The sequence below is a fragment of the Neopelma chrysocephalum genome, unplaced genomic scaffold (genome assembly GCF_003984885.1).
Source record: "Neopelma chrysocephalum unplaced genomic scaffold, ASM398488v2 Primary Assembly neopelma1_24, whole genome shotgun sequence".
NCBI lineage: Eukaryota > Metazoa > Chordata > Aves > Passeriformes > Pipridae > Neopelma > Neopelma chrysocephalum.
The window spans coordinates 29044498-29060063 of record NW_020897693.1 but is presented as its reverse complement, the minus strand read 5'-3'; the positions used below and the strand labels follow the sequence as shown (position 1 = coordinate 29060063).

General features: G+C 36.7%; 1 protein-coding gene across 5 annotated transcripts in view; it reads left to right on the top strand.

Annotated features, from left to right (window-relative positions):
* PRKD1 (protein kinase D1) overlaps window positions 1-15566 on the top strand; it is a 128961-nt gene that overhangs the window by 70939 nt on the left and 42456 nt on the right. For 4 of the 5 annotated variants that reach the window (XM_027709344.1, XM_027709369.1, XM_027709354.1 and 1 more), the window contains exon 3: window positions 15187-15318. In XM_027709344.1, coding sequence (XP_027565145.1) covers window positions 15187-15318 — 132 coding nt within the window. Of the gene's footprint in view, window positions 1-13014; window positions 13020-15186; window positions 15319-15566 lie in introns of those variants that run through there. The other variant, XM_027709379.1, reaches the window with a different exon arrangement.

The following is a 15566-nucleotide window of genomic DNA, read 5'->3' as shown; positions in this document are numbered from 1 at the left end:
TTTCATTTTTCTTCAAATGTTGGAAAGTTCATCTTCACGTGCACAAAAGAGGAAAATCTTTTACTACTGCTGTGGAAATCTCCACTAATGTGTTTATTGAATCCAACATCTACTTAGTTTTATTGCATTTCAGACTGAGAGGGATACAAATCTTTAGAGAAAGGATTTTATCAAGGTATATTTGTAGGAAGGATTCCTTTTGGTTCTAATACTGTCAGAAATGAGTAGGCAGCCCAAAATCAGGAAGCAAGGTACAGAAGTTGCAGTCAAATTACAATCAAAGATGGCTGTAAATGAGTAGTCACTTATAAACACTGAAAGGAAGAGAAACCAGAAGTTGCGTCTGTTTAGGTCTCTCTCTCTAAATCTAAAATGCAATCTTAGTGTTTGCTCAAGAAAAGGAAGCAGATCTATGTAAAGTGAGTTGAAGCTAAAAAGTGTTCTTCATGCTTGATGTGATCAAGTAATATTTGCCAAAAGCTTCAACTGAAGCTCTGAAAAGTTAACTTTCATGTTCCGCTCATGAAATAAAGGATGCAAACATGAATTACCAAAATAGCATAATGTAAAATTCACAATAGATTTGAACAGAATGGAGTATTTTTGCTGTGATAAACTCTCTTCTTGAAGTTAGCTCCTAGGTTTTTGGAGATATTCAGTGTTATTTTGACTAGATTTTAAAAATAATTTATTTCAGCTGCAATTCGTTAATGCCAATGAATTGATATTAAGGTGAGATTAATTGATAGAGAGGTGCTGTCCTTCATACCCTTTCTTTCTGGAGAAGGTAAATAATTAGCAAGTTTTTACATTAAGTTATTACATGAGATCTGGGTTGTAAATCACAGGATCACAGGATATGCCGAGTCGGAAGGGTCCCACAAGGATCGAGTCCAACTCTGGTCTTGCACAGGACCACCCTCAAGAGTCACACCATGTGCCTGAGAGTATTGTCCAAATGCTTCTTGAACTCTGTCAGTCTTGGTGCTGTGACCACTTCCCTGGGGAGCCTGTTGCAGTGCCCAACCACTCTCTGGGTGAAGTTAATGAAGATGTTTTGAAGTTGCTGTTTTAAGCTGTCTATAGATGCAAGCTCTACCATTTCATAAGTGTACCTGTGACCTTTTTAAGATTAATTGTTATTTGCTCTTTTTCCCTTAAATGGGTGCACAGACTGTGCAGAACAAACTGACAGATGAGAGTTTCTTGGGGCTCTGTACATCTGTACTCTCTTTTTGAGTTCTGTTTTTCTAGGACTTCAAGGAAACAATTGCTTTAGGTGCCTTTAGACTTATGTTCTTGCCAGCATAGTTTACGTCCTATCCTGTACCTTGTTAATGAAGTTTGTTAAAAATTGCTGTGTTAATTTGCCAAGTCTATTCATGGTATAGAGAAAAAAACCCAATTGTATAGTTAAAGTTTTAATATGAGTTTGCTTATAAAAAATCTACCTTGTTTTTACTGGGGCAAAGTTACATTGGGGTGTAAGAGGTTTTTGTCTGCTGCTGGAAGGCAGACAATGAAACATTAGCCTCTTGTGCGAATTAGTGAAATGTACTTCATCTGCTTCCTGTGAGCAGTTGTGCTCAACTTGGCAGGATTCCTGAAGTGAGAAAGTCAAATAGCAGCTACTTGACGTTCCCTTGCTGAGCTGATGAGGGCAGAAATTGATCCACTGCTTTTGTAAAGAAGCTGTTGCTGTTTTCGTGTCAGGTGGATGATACATCACCTGGTTGCTAATGTGGACATTTTATTTGGATTCAGTATAGCTTATATTGTCTATGTTAAATATATTGAACTGAGTAAAAGCTGTGGATAGCTATACAATTACAGTAAATGCCATATATTAACACAACTGGATTGGAATGTTAGTTCAACTGCCAGCTCCTTGAGATGAAACACTATGATGTTAGATTTTTGAACATAATTTTATAGTACTTACATAGATGGTCACAGTTTGTGATTTTGCTTCATTGTGATTGAAGAGCATCCTTCTTTGGTGCCTTCATGACTATGTTAACTCGCTCTTTTTCTGGTATCTTGAGAAATACAGATATCTTTTTTCTGTTCTGTCTAAGATGGTATCTTTAACAATTAGTCATCCTCTATGTCCTTCTAGTCTCTATCTGTCATCTATTTTCTTATTTCTGTAGAAGTAAGACTTATTAGTGATTAGGCTAAAGTAGATTGATTTTGTATCCCTCACTGTTCATTAGTCTACATCGTTCTTGGATCATGAATTTCAGATAGATGACTTTGTGTTTGAAGTTCTTAGGATTAAAAGATTATTTCCTTCTTTGTTTATGTTTGCCTCATTGTCTTTTCTTCTGCTTATAAGTGTGGTAATTTTTACCTTCTGGATATAGACCTCAAGGTTTGTATTTTTTTTTAGATCAGCAGAATCTTTCTGAACTCCCTCTCCTGTCTTACCCTCCTATTATTTTCTTTCTGCTGCAAGAAAGAGTAGGTAAAAATAGGATGAAAAAATAGGTATCAACATAATTCCCTTATATTCTCTGGCTGCATTATTGACAGTACACACTGAGTAAAATGATATGTGACAGGCAGATGTTAGTAGTGAAACTAACTAATGTGTCAACTTTGCTCCTGCAGAAATACAGGCCATGCTAGTTGTTCTTCCTTGGGCCTTTCTATATGTTTTTAGTATTTAATGATTATTTCAGCAGCAAAAAAAAATAATGGCAAGATTTTATGAGCGTGGATTGCAAGAAAGCAAACCGTGTATTTCGTCATAGGAACAAAATTAGGTTTTTAAGTAAGCTTTTTGAACTTTAATGATTTCTCACTCAGGATTTTAGATGTCATTTTTAAAGCTTGATTAGTTGGTAATCCTAAATAATGTCATTTTGTATTTAAAAGAAATTAAACTAAATGTTGTAAAAAAATACTGTTCATAGGGAAGATTAATTTTCCCTGAGAAAAGCTACACAAATCCTTCTGTCAGGACAGGGCCTATATATGTGAGGTCACTGTTCCACTGCAAGCTAATAGATCAGGGCTGACATTCTACCTTATGCACCTTTAATTGTCCATTTTTTTGAGATAATACATTTTCAGTTTATTTGTGTGCTGTTTAATAAAATTTTCTGTTCATTTGAGGTAGTTTATTTGGTTCTCCAGATTTAATACAAATGCTTTTTTTCCAAATGCTCTTTTTTCAAATGCTCATAAAGAAACTATGCTTCATGAAAGAAGCTCAAATGGATAAATAACTATTTAGAACTTGGGAAACAAAGGGTAGAAATGCATGCTGTTTTCACAGTGGAAGCAGGTTGGAAGCAAGGTTTGTAGGTCTGTCCTGTTAAAATACGTTCATGAATAATCATGAAAGCATGACTAGTAAAGTGTCAAGTGTCAGCAACGGCAACAAAACAGAAAATGGCTTGTAATGTCACTGCCCTTGTGTCATCTACCTTTGTTACCTTCTCTGCTTCAGAGAATGCTGATGCTGCTTTAGGAACTCCTCTTTCAAAGACAGGATTCCAGGCTTAGATTTTTGTCTGATCCAGTCGTTCTTACACTTTTGTATTCTTATGACATGATTTCACTGAAAAGAAACATATTTCATGTTACATCAGTTTAACAGGGATAAACTCAATGCCTGCAAATTTCTGCGTCGTTATGATTAAGATAGAAAAAGTAATTACATGATTTTTAATTGTTGTGCATCAGTAAGTTGTATAGCCAGCTTTTCAAGAAAGGTGGAATTGAAGCTGTTTAGCTACATTAATTGGACTTAATGTTTTAAAACAATGTCTATCAGCTTCTACAGTAGACCAATTAATTCTTGATTTTAATTTTATGTTAAATATATGCGTTAAAGCCTTTGGAGTTAAAAAAAGCCCTTATTCTCCTTAAAACATCTTAGTTCAGTGAAGCAATTTTTAAAATATTTCTTATTAATTTTTACTCAGTTTTCTTAATATGATACATACTACATTTACCCTTTTTTAAAAGGTTTTAGATGTTATAATTTTGACTGAGTTTAACACAATTCACTTAGTAACAGTATCTCGATAGGTTATTCAAGTATTATACTTCAGCAGCCCACACTTCAGCTAATCCTTTCTCAAAAGACCTGAGGTGATGAATGAAACTTGGAGTCTGAAGTACCTTTTCCTATATATTAATGGATATTTTTATGCTTATTTAGACTTCCAATGCAATGTTATCATCTGATTAGCAGTCTGAATCAATACAAAATGCTTATAATTAAAAAGGCATTGATAGAAAAAAATGTGCATGATAATAAAAATGTATTTTCATCAAAGGATAAATCAACTTTGTTTAGTGTTTTACAGATTTATTTAATCTGTTTAGTCTCTCCTTACCTCTGTGGTGTGTGAAACTTGGACATAGCTATAAATTCTTTCACAGGATGTGTACTTAAAAGCACTTGAGCTTTTCTTAAAGGTAGAGTGGCAAAGTCCAAACTTTTTTATTGTGCACCCTATCACTAAAAATCTTTGAGGATACACCCTCAATATATATATATTTATTTTATTATATTGCTGAAGTTCTAATATTTTCTTTCTGCGCTCTAGTGGATTGTCTTGTGCGGACCCAGGGGTGTGCGCACCTCACTTTGGAGATCACTGCTGTAGGGTCACTTGAAGTTGTATATTAGGAAAAAGGTTTTCACCTCTTTCAGAAGTTTAAATCATCCTTTTTGAATATTTGAGTAAGAAAACTTCAATTAAATTTTTTTCTCCTTTTCTCTGTTCTTCATATTCTTTCAGTTGTTTTTGCTACTAACACAGATTTTAATCATAAAACAACCATCATTTGAAGAATTCTCTTTTCATCACCAGACTCCATCCCCTTTCATCAAATAATTACCTCCCTGGTTCATTCTCATTAGCTACAAATTTAATGGGGAACAAGCCTTACTTTGGCTAAGCAGACAACTCTTTGATTTGTCTTACAAGCTTTTGTTTGATAGATGTGTTAAACAGTTTCTTTGACCAATACATGCTTGATGAAACATTTGTATCAGTGTATTTGTTAAATTATAGTAGTGAGTCTTGAATGGCTCTTAGCTGTAAATGATTCATCATATTGAAAAATGAAAGGTAACTTGGAATAACTTGCCCATCAGATGAATTGTATTATATAACAGTGTATTTTACACTGCTTGGATGTATGTCAGGAAAAAAACCCCTACTGTCTTCAGTCTTTCTGAAGTCATGGTCTCAATAACTTGGTGCTCCAGTAGGTTTCCAATGGCTTAATGTAAAAAAATATATCTTTCAATATCACTATTGAACTCATCAAATTCACTTCTATTGGCTGACTGCTGGCTTTGATTTTGAAAGACCAAATAGTCTGTTGTAATTTCCAGTAAATGATGTTTGCAACCCTTTGTGGTAAGATACACATCTTCTTTTAGGAAGTGCTTGAGGTTTGTAGCTAAAGGAGGTCTGAGCACAAACAAGCAAACCTCCTTCCCTTGGGGGATATCACAATTTGAAACGGAAACTAAGGAGGAAGAGACTCAGGAACTGCCACAGGTTGTAGTCTGCTGGTTTTTATATCTGGATGGTAGTGTAACTCAAGCCTGGAGACATTGTCATTCCAACTGAAATCTGTCTCACTCCGGCTTTTAAAGAGGCCCCAAAAATGTTTCTGTTAACATAGTTAAGATGTGACTTGCCAAAAAGAATTTTGGTAAGCTTTCTTGCTTCTTAGGACATGAAGACTTCTGTCACTCTAGTTTGTTGATGCAGAAGGTTATTCTAAAGCAGTTCTTTTTGTTTCCTGGTTTGATTTTTTTTTTTTGCTTCCCCCTCTTCTTGAATCCAGTAAGCTCTTACTCACTTCCTCTACAAACAAAACAATTCCAATCTTTTAATCTCTCCTTATATGGAAGTCTCTTCCATGCCTCCACTGGTTTTCCTCATTTGTCAGTTTCTCTCTCTTACCATGCAACTTTTTGGATCTGTCTCAGAGGAACTGAACACAGAATGTCAAGTAGGGAATATTGCTATCACCATTTCCCAGTGTTATTTTCTACTTATTTATGTGCATGAGTGAAATACTGGGTAAACTTGTTAAGTCAGTAGAACACTTCTGTTGTCTTTAGTGGAGCAACTAAACATTTTGCTTATTTTGACCTTCTGATCTACCTGATCAGGCACTGGAGATATTTTCATGATGAGTAATTCTTGAATTTCTGTAATCCATTTAAAAAAAATCATCCACAATTCAGAGCAATAATTAATTTGGGTTTTTTCAGATTATGTCATCTTGTGCATTTCTTTCGTGTTTTTAATTTCCCTTCTTCCTTTTCTAGTGCTATCCCAGAAGGATACAAGTGGGACTGAGAAAACTCATATATACAGTCATGCTTCTGTTCCTTACCTCTGATGGTCCCATATCAAAGATCCGAGGCCTGAAAAAAGCATTATTAATGAGGCAGATGCTAAAGCATATTCCAGAAGTGTTTGTATATTTCCAGGATTAGTTGTTTCATCGCATTCTGGGTACTTCAGGTGAGGCTCACTGGCATGTAGTTCCCGTTGATCCTCTTTTTTACCCTTCTTGAAGGTAGAAGCGACATTTAGTTTCCTCCAGAATTTGGGCACTTCTCCCAATCACCACGATAATTCAAAGATTACTGAGAGTAAGGCCTCGCAAGGACATCAGGCAGTTCCCTCAGCACTTCTGGGTGCAGCCCATCAGGACCCGTGGACATCCAATGATACCATGATAAAAAACCCCTACCTATGTGTAATCTGTAGTGGTATATAGTTATGAATTCTTAGGGTAACTCTAAAAGATATCTAGACTTTTGCAGGTAGTTAACAGTAAAGTGTGTTAAAAATAGTTTAATGTATGCAGAAGTTCCGTTGTTTCTTAGTGAATTCAACATAAGGTTGCATTTCTAATGCCTTTATACTTACTCTTTTAACCAGTAGCATTTATTCCCCAAGTAACCAAAAATTTCTTAACCTTTTATGAAGGAAACTTGTGGGAATTAAACAAGTTTTACAAGTGCTCCTAAATCTTTTTAAGCACCTCTTCTTTGTGAAGAAGAGTTTTTTTTCAGAATCCATGCAAAAGAGCTGTGAAGAACTTAAAAAGAAAGAGGAAATAAAGATGTAAAGGACTTGTAGCATAAACTTTTGATATTGATTTAGATGAGCCAGAGCATAGAAAAGGAACAAGAGACTTTATTTTTCATTTGGAGCTGCTCCTTACTGCCAGTAGTCAGAATTAATTTTGAACACTGCATCAATAGCTCCAGTAAAATTCCAGAGTATTTAATTTTGTTTTCCTATGCTAAATTGATACTTCTGCAGTGTTTTATGATTGACAGGGCCTGAATCTGTGAACTAAGGTATTGCTGTTTTTTCCACTTGGCTGAAAAATGGGTAACTTCATAATGAAAGAATTGTGTGATGGGATTTCAAATGAATTTAAACCCACTGTGCTGACTGGTTTGTAGGTTTGAAACTGTGGAATCATTCACAAATGAATACAAGTACATGAAAACTGAACTTCAAAAATTCAGTGTACAGATGAATCAAGCATGTTGACTCATCAATTTTAGTCTTCTATTAAAAATCTCCTTAAAGGTGTGAGCTAGCTCTAGACAAATGATTGCAAATGGTTTAGTATCTCCTTTAGTTTATTGCTTAAATCTCACATCACCAATGAGACAGTGTAAACAACAGCCCATAGTGAATCTGGATACTGGGTTTTAGGAACCAGGGAGATGAGAACCTTTACCTTACTTGGATGCCTCCCACACCAACTCATTTGCTCCCTTCCCAGTCTTACATTTGCCAGCTTCCCACTGCCCTTCCCAGTAAGGAGGTAGCTGCTGGCCGCAGAAGGCTGGGAGCAAAGTCTTGTTTGTTCCTGGTGTGCCACTGCTCTTACAACTACCAACCTTTGGCATCATTGATCAAAATGCATGGAGGTCCTCTGGCCTCCATCTTTCGGATCTCTGGGATCTTCCCCTATTTCCAACATCTTACCTCTGTGCAGGATTTTCACCCTCACCTTTCCAGCCTCCCTTCTTTCTGAGATGACTGCTTCTTTTTGGGGACCTTTCTCTTCTACCTCCTCAGCTCTCTGCACACCCAGCCTCATCATGTTTCCAAACTAAATAGTTCATGTGCAGAAGCACAACATGTAATCAGCCTTGGAGCAGGTGATTCAGTTTCCTGTATCTCTCACTGGAGGATTGAGGACATGCCACTTTTGATTAGTCTGGGTGGTATAAAAAAATTGCAACTAGGCTGCAGTTAGCAAGTAGGAGTCTTCTGCTCAAGAGTTCCAAATTCAATTCTGAAAATTTATCTCTCACTCCATCCCCTCCTCCTGCAGCTAATTACCTGAATGCCAGCTCTTCTTGTAACCATGTGCTCAGTTACAAATGCCTATGGGAAGTCAACAGGATACATTACTCTTAAATGCATTGCAAGTGAGGGAAGGTAGCAGGAGAACGCATGCTTTTCATAGCTACAAGATATGTCTAGTCTTGTGGTTGGTGGTTTCTTCTGCTGTGAGAGTCATCGATGCTAGATTACAGTGCCCATTATGTGCAGCTCTGTTACTCGTATTAGCAGGATCTCACCTCTGCTAATAGTTCAAAGCCCTTTTGGACTTGGAACACAAGATGATGAGTAAATCATTTGGATCTTTCTGAAAGCAAGACCTTGCCTTTCTCATTTACAATGTCTTGTTTTCCTTTACAACTGTGCTGAATGATAGATCTGCTCCTAAGCCCAGAACAAGGAGTAGTAGCCATTAATAGCCAAGTCCCTAACAGACTTGATGAAATAGTCTTGTCTAAACTGTTGTAGTTTTAATGTCAGTGTTTTGGTGATACTAGGAAAGCTTAAATAGATGATGACAAGTTAGCCTGAGAGTTAACAGTAAAACAGTGTCATATTAGAACATAATATTGCAAACTTTTCTACAGAGTATTAAGTTTTACAGGGTATATATATAGGAATATTTGGAGACCCTCCTTTTTTTACTGCACAATTTTACGTACTGCTAGAAAATTGTCTTCACCCCATCAGTGCTTTGTCAAAGCAAAAGGATAGCCTGATTACAGAAGCTTTTTTTGTTAATAAGAAAGGTCTCAATTTAATTTGGAAAAAAAAAATCTTTCATCAGCAGGGCTTTTATTTTTTCAGTGAATAACACAGGAATATTCTTAAAGTTAGAACTTTAAATGTTAGTGGCTACATGAAAGGCTTTCTAGACATATAATTTTAAAAACTTAAATCTTGCAAGATGATGGAAGAAGTTTAAAAGAAGGACCTAATTCATAAAGGACTGCTGCTGGAATTGCATGCTCTGAAAATTTAAGCTGTGCTACTTCTAGCCACAGAAAATCAACTGCGCTGAACTGGTGGCAGAACGAGAAATATGAATTACGCATGTTTATACAGATAGAAGATTTGTGTAACTCGCTAGCTAACATATTTCCAGATCAAGGCCTGATGACATACTAGTTTCAGTGAGTAGTGATCTGACATAACATCATTTCATGAGAAGAGGAATCAGAATGCTCTGTCTGTTGAGCCTGATGAAAACATGTAAATCTGAAGCCTGAAAAATCACTGGTTTTACCTTAAAAATTAAAACCCAAAACACTTCCAAGCCTTTCAACAGAGTGGAACATTGCCAAAACAGTTTCAAAAGAAGGAGAAAGAGTGATGTTTTGTATTCTTCATATTGCTGTATTCTGCAGTACTTGCCAGATTTAAAGCTTATTTAAAATAAAATGCATTTCACCGCCCTGCCTTTTACTTTTGAATATTTATCATGTCAGTATAAAATTATATGGATTTTTAAATATATCATTACATAAAATGATATTATAAGTTGCAATTATTCAGTCAGGAGGGTTGAAATGTAGAAAAAGAATGGTATTTATCACTGCTTATACCATTGGTATCTCTTTTTGAGAATTCCTAGAACTTGCCTCAATTACTTCTTCAACTAAGACGTTGGTGTTCCTTGTCTACTAGTTTAAGTTCAATTCCTTGCTGACCACTTGTATGGGTGGAGCCTAAGAATATTTGCCTGTGGAGTAAGTAATTTAATAATGTTTTGTTGGAATGGTGGTCTGCACACCCTTTTATTCCAGCCTCAAAATCCCATACAGATGCAGGATCTAACAATCCTTTGCTGTTCCCTGAAACCATTTTGTGCCTTTCTGTGATTTTGGGTTTCTAGAGGTTCTGAGCATAACTTTCAGGACCTTTCAGTTCAGGTGGACCCTTCGTTACTGGTTCTTGCTTGCTTACTGTCACAGAAATACAGTTCAGGTCATGGTAGGTGAACGGTTTTGCTAGTTAGCTCATCCCTGCTGAGTCTTAAGTCTAATACATACTTTGTGTTATAGCAGCTATGGCAGATACAGGAGGGTGAGTTCACCATGAAAACAACAGCCTAACCAGCTGCAGAGCTACTTAAATCTAGCCATTATTTAGCAGAAACAATTTGATTTTCTGTCAATAATCACAATGTTAATTCAGTAATCAATTAAACAGGCAAAATTTAAGCTTCCTTTGAAAGGCAGTTTCTTTGAAAATTTATCATCTCTGTTTTGCAGAGTGTGATGTACAAGAAATTCTAAGGATATTTAAATTGAAAGTAATTTAAATGAAAAAACTAGGTATATAAAACTGCATGTGTGTTTATAATAACTGCCACAACAACTTCAAGTTTCATACTTCAGGAGGGCTCTTTACATTTGATTTCTGCTTGGGACTAGAAACGTTTTTTTATTACAAGAACATGAGCCATGATAACCCATTAATTAACTTGCAGGGAGACCGGGAGGTTCAGTTACAGCTTTAATGGAAATGATATAAATTATTTTTTCACCATTTGTGAAAGGGTGGTGGAGAGCGGGAAGAGACCAGTACAACAAAATTGCTGTTAAGAAAATGACACTCAACAACAAAATACATTCCATCCACTTAACAGCTTCAGATGAAACTGGATTCAGAGCACAGGAAGAGAGCCAAATGATTAGATAGATCCCTAAGGCAAAACTCCTTGTGTTTTCCTGCACTGTTCATACTATTTGAAAAACTACACAGTAAATCGATGTAAAACTCCTCCCCAGTCTTCCAACTTAGCAAGCATCATTTACGCAAAATAGAACTTAAATACATGCGTAACTTTAGGTAGTTAGTCAATGAAATTGACATGAACTTACATACATATTTAAATCCTTTGCTAGATTGAGATTTAGACTGTTTTTATTGTATGTATCACTTTTCTTTTACTAGTGCTTTGATTGTTACTTTTGTGCTTTTAGAAACAACCTTAGGAAAGTCTATTTTTATAAACAAAAATTTGCATCTCTAAAATTCACATATATAATCAAAATTCATGGCTATCATGTCTTGAAGGTCTTGCAGTAGGGTCTTCCTTGTCTTCTCCCTGGGGGAGAAATGCATACTCACCGAGTAACTTGATTTTGTAAACTTCTTGATTTTATATTTGTATGTGCAAATATAAACTAGAGAGACAGTCACAAGACAAAGAAGGGTATCTTACAGTTCTGTTGGAAGCTGGTAGGGTACAGTGTTCCAGTTTTGGTGCATATCCTTGAGAACGTTCTTAGATACGTAGCTTTTCCATGACCATTTTGTTATGCAAAGAATCAGAGATGTTAATCACAATATTATTCATAAAGCTGTAGGTAAATATGCCTTGTAAAATTCAGGAGCAAAGTCCAGAACAGAAGAGCTGAGGCTCTGAACTCTAGATGGAAAGTCTGAGGTAGACAAGAGATGGGAAGGCTTAGCAATGTGTTTGTAGTGGCCTGAGTTGCTGGGATGGTATGTCTTAGCATGTCATGTGACTGAAGTTTCCAGAATGCTGATGGCCGTGTCTTCACATGTATATCATGATTTCATAGATGAGGCAAGAGGAGATGAAGTGAATTACCAAGAGTCAGTATGATTTTCATGTATAATTTGATCTCATCCAGCTGCTGACCTGTCACAGCTCAGTTGATACCCATATATGGCAGGACTATAGAGGTGTCTGCTGCCTGACTGTGGCAACTTTTCCTCCTGGTGGCTGTGTGCTGTTATAGTAGAGGCCCAGAAAAACAAACCCTTCTCAAACTCCACAGGCCAGTGATCTACTGGGGAGGTGTTGTCCTAATTCCTGTCTTCAATATGCATTAAATAGGGAAGTTAATATACCTGTATTTTGTTCTCTTTGTACAAGTGAAGACTATAAATGTATTTTCATATTATAAGTAATGTCAAAATGTATTTTAAAGTGTGAGTGCTTGATTCTTCCAATATATTCTTTGATTTGATTGGAATTACAGAAAAACATCTGGTGATATACACAAAAAGATAGTTCACTCTAAGTCCTAGACAAAGTAAAATTGCAAGAGATCTGTTCAGTATCTAAAAATGTGTTCTGAAGGGAGGGTGTCAAGAGGATGGAGCCAGACTCTTCTTGTTGTGCCAAGCAATAGGACAAAAGGCAACAGGCAGAAACTGATGCACAGGAAGTTTCATCTGGATATGAGGAATAACTTCTTTACTGTTTGGGGTGACTGAGCACTGGAACAGATTGCCCAGAGAGACTGTGGGGTCTCCCTCACTTGAGATATTCAAGAACTGTCTGGATGCAATCCTGTGCAATGTGCTCTAGGATGACCCTTCTTGAGCAGGGAGGTTGGATCAGATGACCTGCTGTGTTAACTTCCAACCTGACCCATTCTGTGATTCTGTGATGAGTTGTGTTTTCTAGTAGACCATGGAGACTGTTGTTATTACAGAGTAAGCATTGTCTTGACAGTGAACTTGACCACTGAAGTCTGGAAAAAAATAGGAAAATAACATATTTGAACAAGTATCCTTATGTGTTTGAAAGCCCTTGAGTCTGAAAAATATGCCTGACCTTACATTTTAAAATAAATATAAAACTATTTAATTTAGTTTCAGGATGTTCTAATATGTTCAACTGTTTTATGAAGTCCTAATTTTACGAATTAAGTAAGCTTTTTTAATATGGCTTTTTATGAAATAATTCTGGAAGAAAGTGAAATGCTGAATTTAAAAAACTGTTAGGTGATTTGGATTGTTCTAATAAAAATTTAAGAAAGGGGAGGTTTGATATTACTGGAGTCATTGGATGGTACGTATTCCGTATAGCTATGTTAACAGATCCCAAGACTGGTTGAGACTAGAAACATATTTTTCTGTGGACAATTCTGGAAAAGTTTTTCCTAAGAGTAACAGTTCTTTTCAGAGAAGGAACTGATTCCAGGGCATAGGTCTTTATTGGTACTCTCTTCTGCTTAGTTAAAAACCTCTTCTTGATCGGTATGCAGATTTTTGGTTCTCTTTTCATTAGCAGACAAGGAACAAACCAGGATATTTGGATCATAGAATAGAATCATAGAATAGGTAGGGTTGGAAGAGACCTCCAAGATCATCAAGTCCAACCCCTGATCCAACTCCAATTACTATATCATGGCACTAAGGGCCACGTCTAATCTCTTTTTAAAAACCTCCAGGGATGGTGAATCCACCACCTCTCTGGGTAGGCCGTTCCAATGCCTGATAACCCTCTCTGTAAAGAATTTTTTCCTAACATCTAACCTAAACCTCCCCTGGCAGAGCTTGAGCCCATGTCCCCTTGTCCTATTGTTGGTTGCCCGGGAGAAGAGACCAACCCCCGCCTGGCTATAACCTCCCTTCAGGTAGTTGAAGAGAGTGATGAGGTCGCCTCTAAGCCTTCTCTTCTCCAGACTAAACAACCCCAGCTCCCTCAGCCTCTCCTCATAGGACTTGTGCTCAAGTCCCTTCACCAGCCTCGTTGCTCTTTTCTGGACCCGCTCCAACACCTCAATGTCCTTCCTGAACTGAGGGGCCCAGAGCTGAACACAATACTCAAGGTGTGGCCTCACCAATGCAGAGTACAGGGGAAGGATCACTTCCCTGCTCCTGCTGGCCACACTGTTCCTGATGCAGGCCAGGATGCCATTGGCCTTCTTGGCCTTCTTGGATCTTTTAAGAATTCCTTTGAACGAAACCATTAAAAAAAAGGGGTTGTGTGTTTTGTTGGTTCCTTCTTTTCTTTTTTCTTTCTGTTGCAAATCAGGAATGTATTTCTGTTCAAGAGCAGAATATTTCTGTTAAGTGGCTACATACCTGGTTCATTCATACTGATGTCTATGAACAGTAAGCACACACTTAAATAATCTGTTTAAATGGCAGTCTGAATGAGATTGAATGTTTGCACATGTGATTGATGTTTAACCACATGTAACAGGTATTATTTTTCAGTAGACCATCTGATGTATGTTTAACATATTTAATAAGAAAAAGAAAAAATTTCGTTTGTGTATTTTTAAAAGTATTGGGGTACTGGTTGTCTCTGTATTAAAAATAGTTCTTAAAACATTGTAGTTGTTTGTAGTTTCCACTAGTGCCTTTAACTAACTCCTCTAACTTTTGCAACTGTTACACTAGTTGCAGGCTCATGTCACTTTGAGGGGATTTGGTGCTTCAGGAAATGCACAACCATCTTCCAGGCTGCTCTGCAAGGATTTTTTTTTTATTGATGATTGGGTATATCATTACATGTTTTCTTTTTAAACTCTAATATGAATTTTTTACTTGAGTGATCAGTTCACTGATACCAGCATAGAATGCTGAATCAAATAGACCAAATCATCAGTAGAAATGGCCTATTTTGGATACATTTTCATTTACTTGTCAAAAAAACCTTGCAGTATTTCTTTACTGGATGTGTTTGGTTTATTTTATGTATGTATCTTCAGGTGTAGAGTGTCAAGCCTGTAAAAGAGTATTTTGAAAAATTTCTGACATTTAATTGAACTCTGGAAATTTGGGTAAATGTTTGATATGCTATTATCCTCCTGTGTTTTTACTGGACAAATATTCTCAGAGACGTTACTGCTGCAGGTTTGCAAATGCAGCTTTATGCTTTTTCCAGTGGTCATTGTTGTATGAAGGTATATCATCAATCTTTTTATCTTCAAAATATAATACAGTGAACAATACCAAATTCAAGGTTCATCATCACAGTGACCAAAAAGAGTTTTACTTTGTTCTGTGATGAAGTACTAAATAGATGAAGAATATTTGGTATGTTTCTAATTCTGTTAATTTTTGAATGATCTTGCTGTTACAGCTTCTGCTACATTTGAAGACTTTCAAATCCGGCCCCATGCTTTATTTGTTCATTCCTATCGAGCGCCAGCCTTCTGTGACCATTGTGGAGAGATGCTGTGGGGGCTGGTGCGCCAGGGACTCAAATGCGAAGGTAGGCTGCAGCGAGATGCAGTTTTTCAGCCTCAAGAAGAGACTTGTCCATTCCGTTTCTATGTGTTGTCTCTGATGCTGCTTTTAAATTGGTTAGAGACAGTAAGACCTATCAAAGTAATTAATTGATTAAAGAACTGATCCTTTTGACTGCTCTGAGGCCTCCTAGATATGGCCCTGTAACCTGAAGTGCAAAAAAATGGTCTATATGTATTTTTAAGAAAAGACTGTCTGGTTTTTGCTCTACTT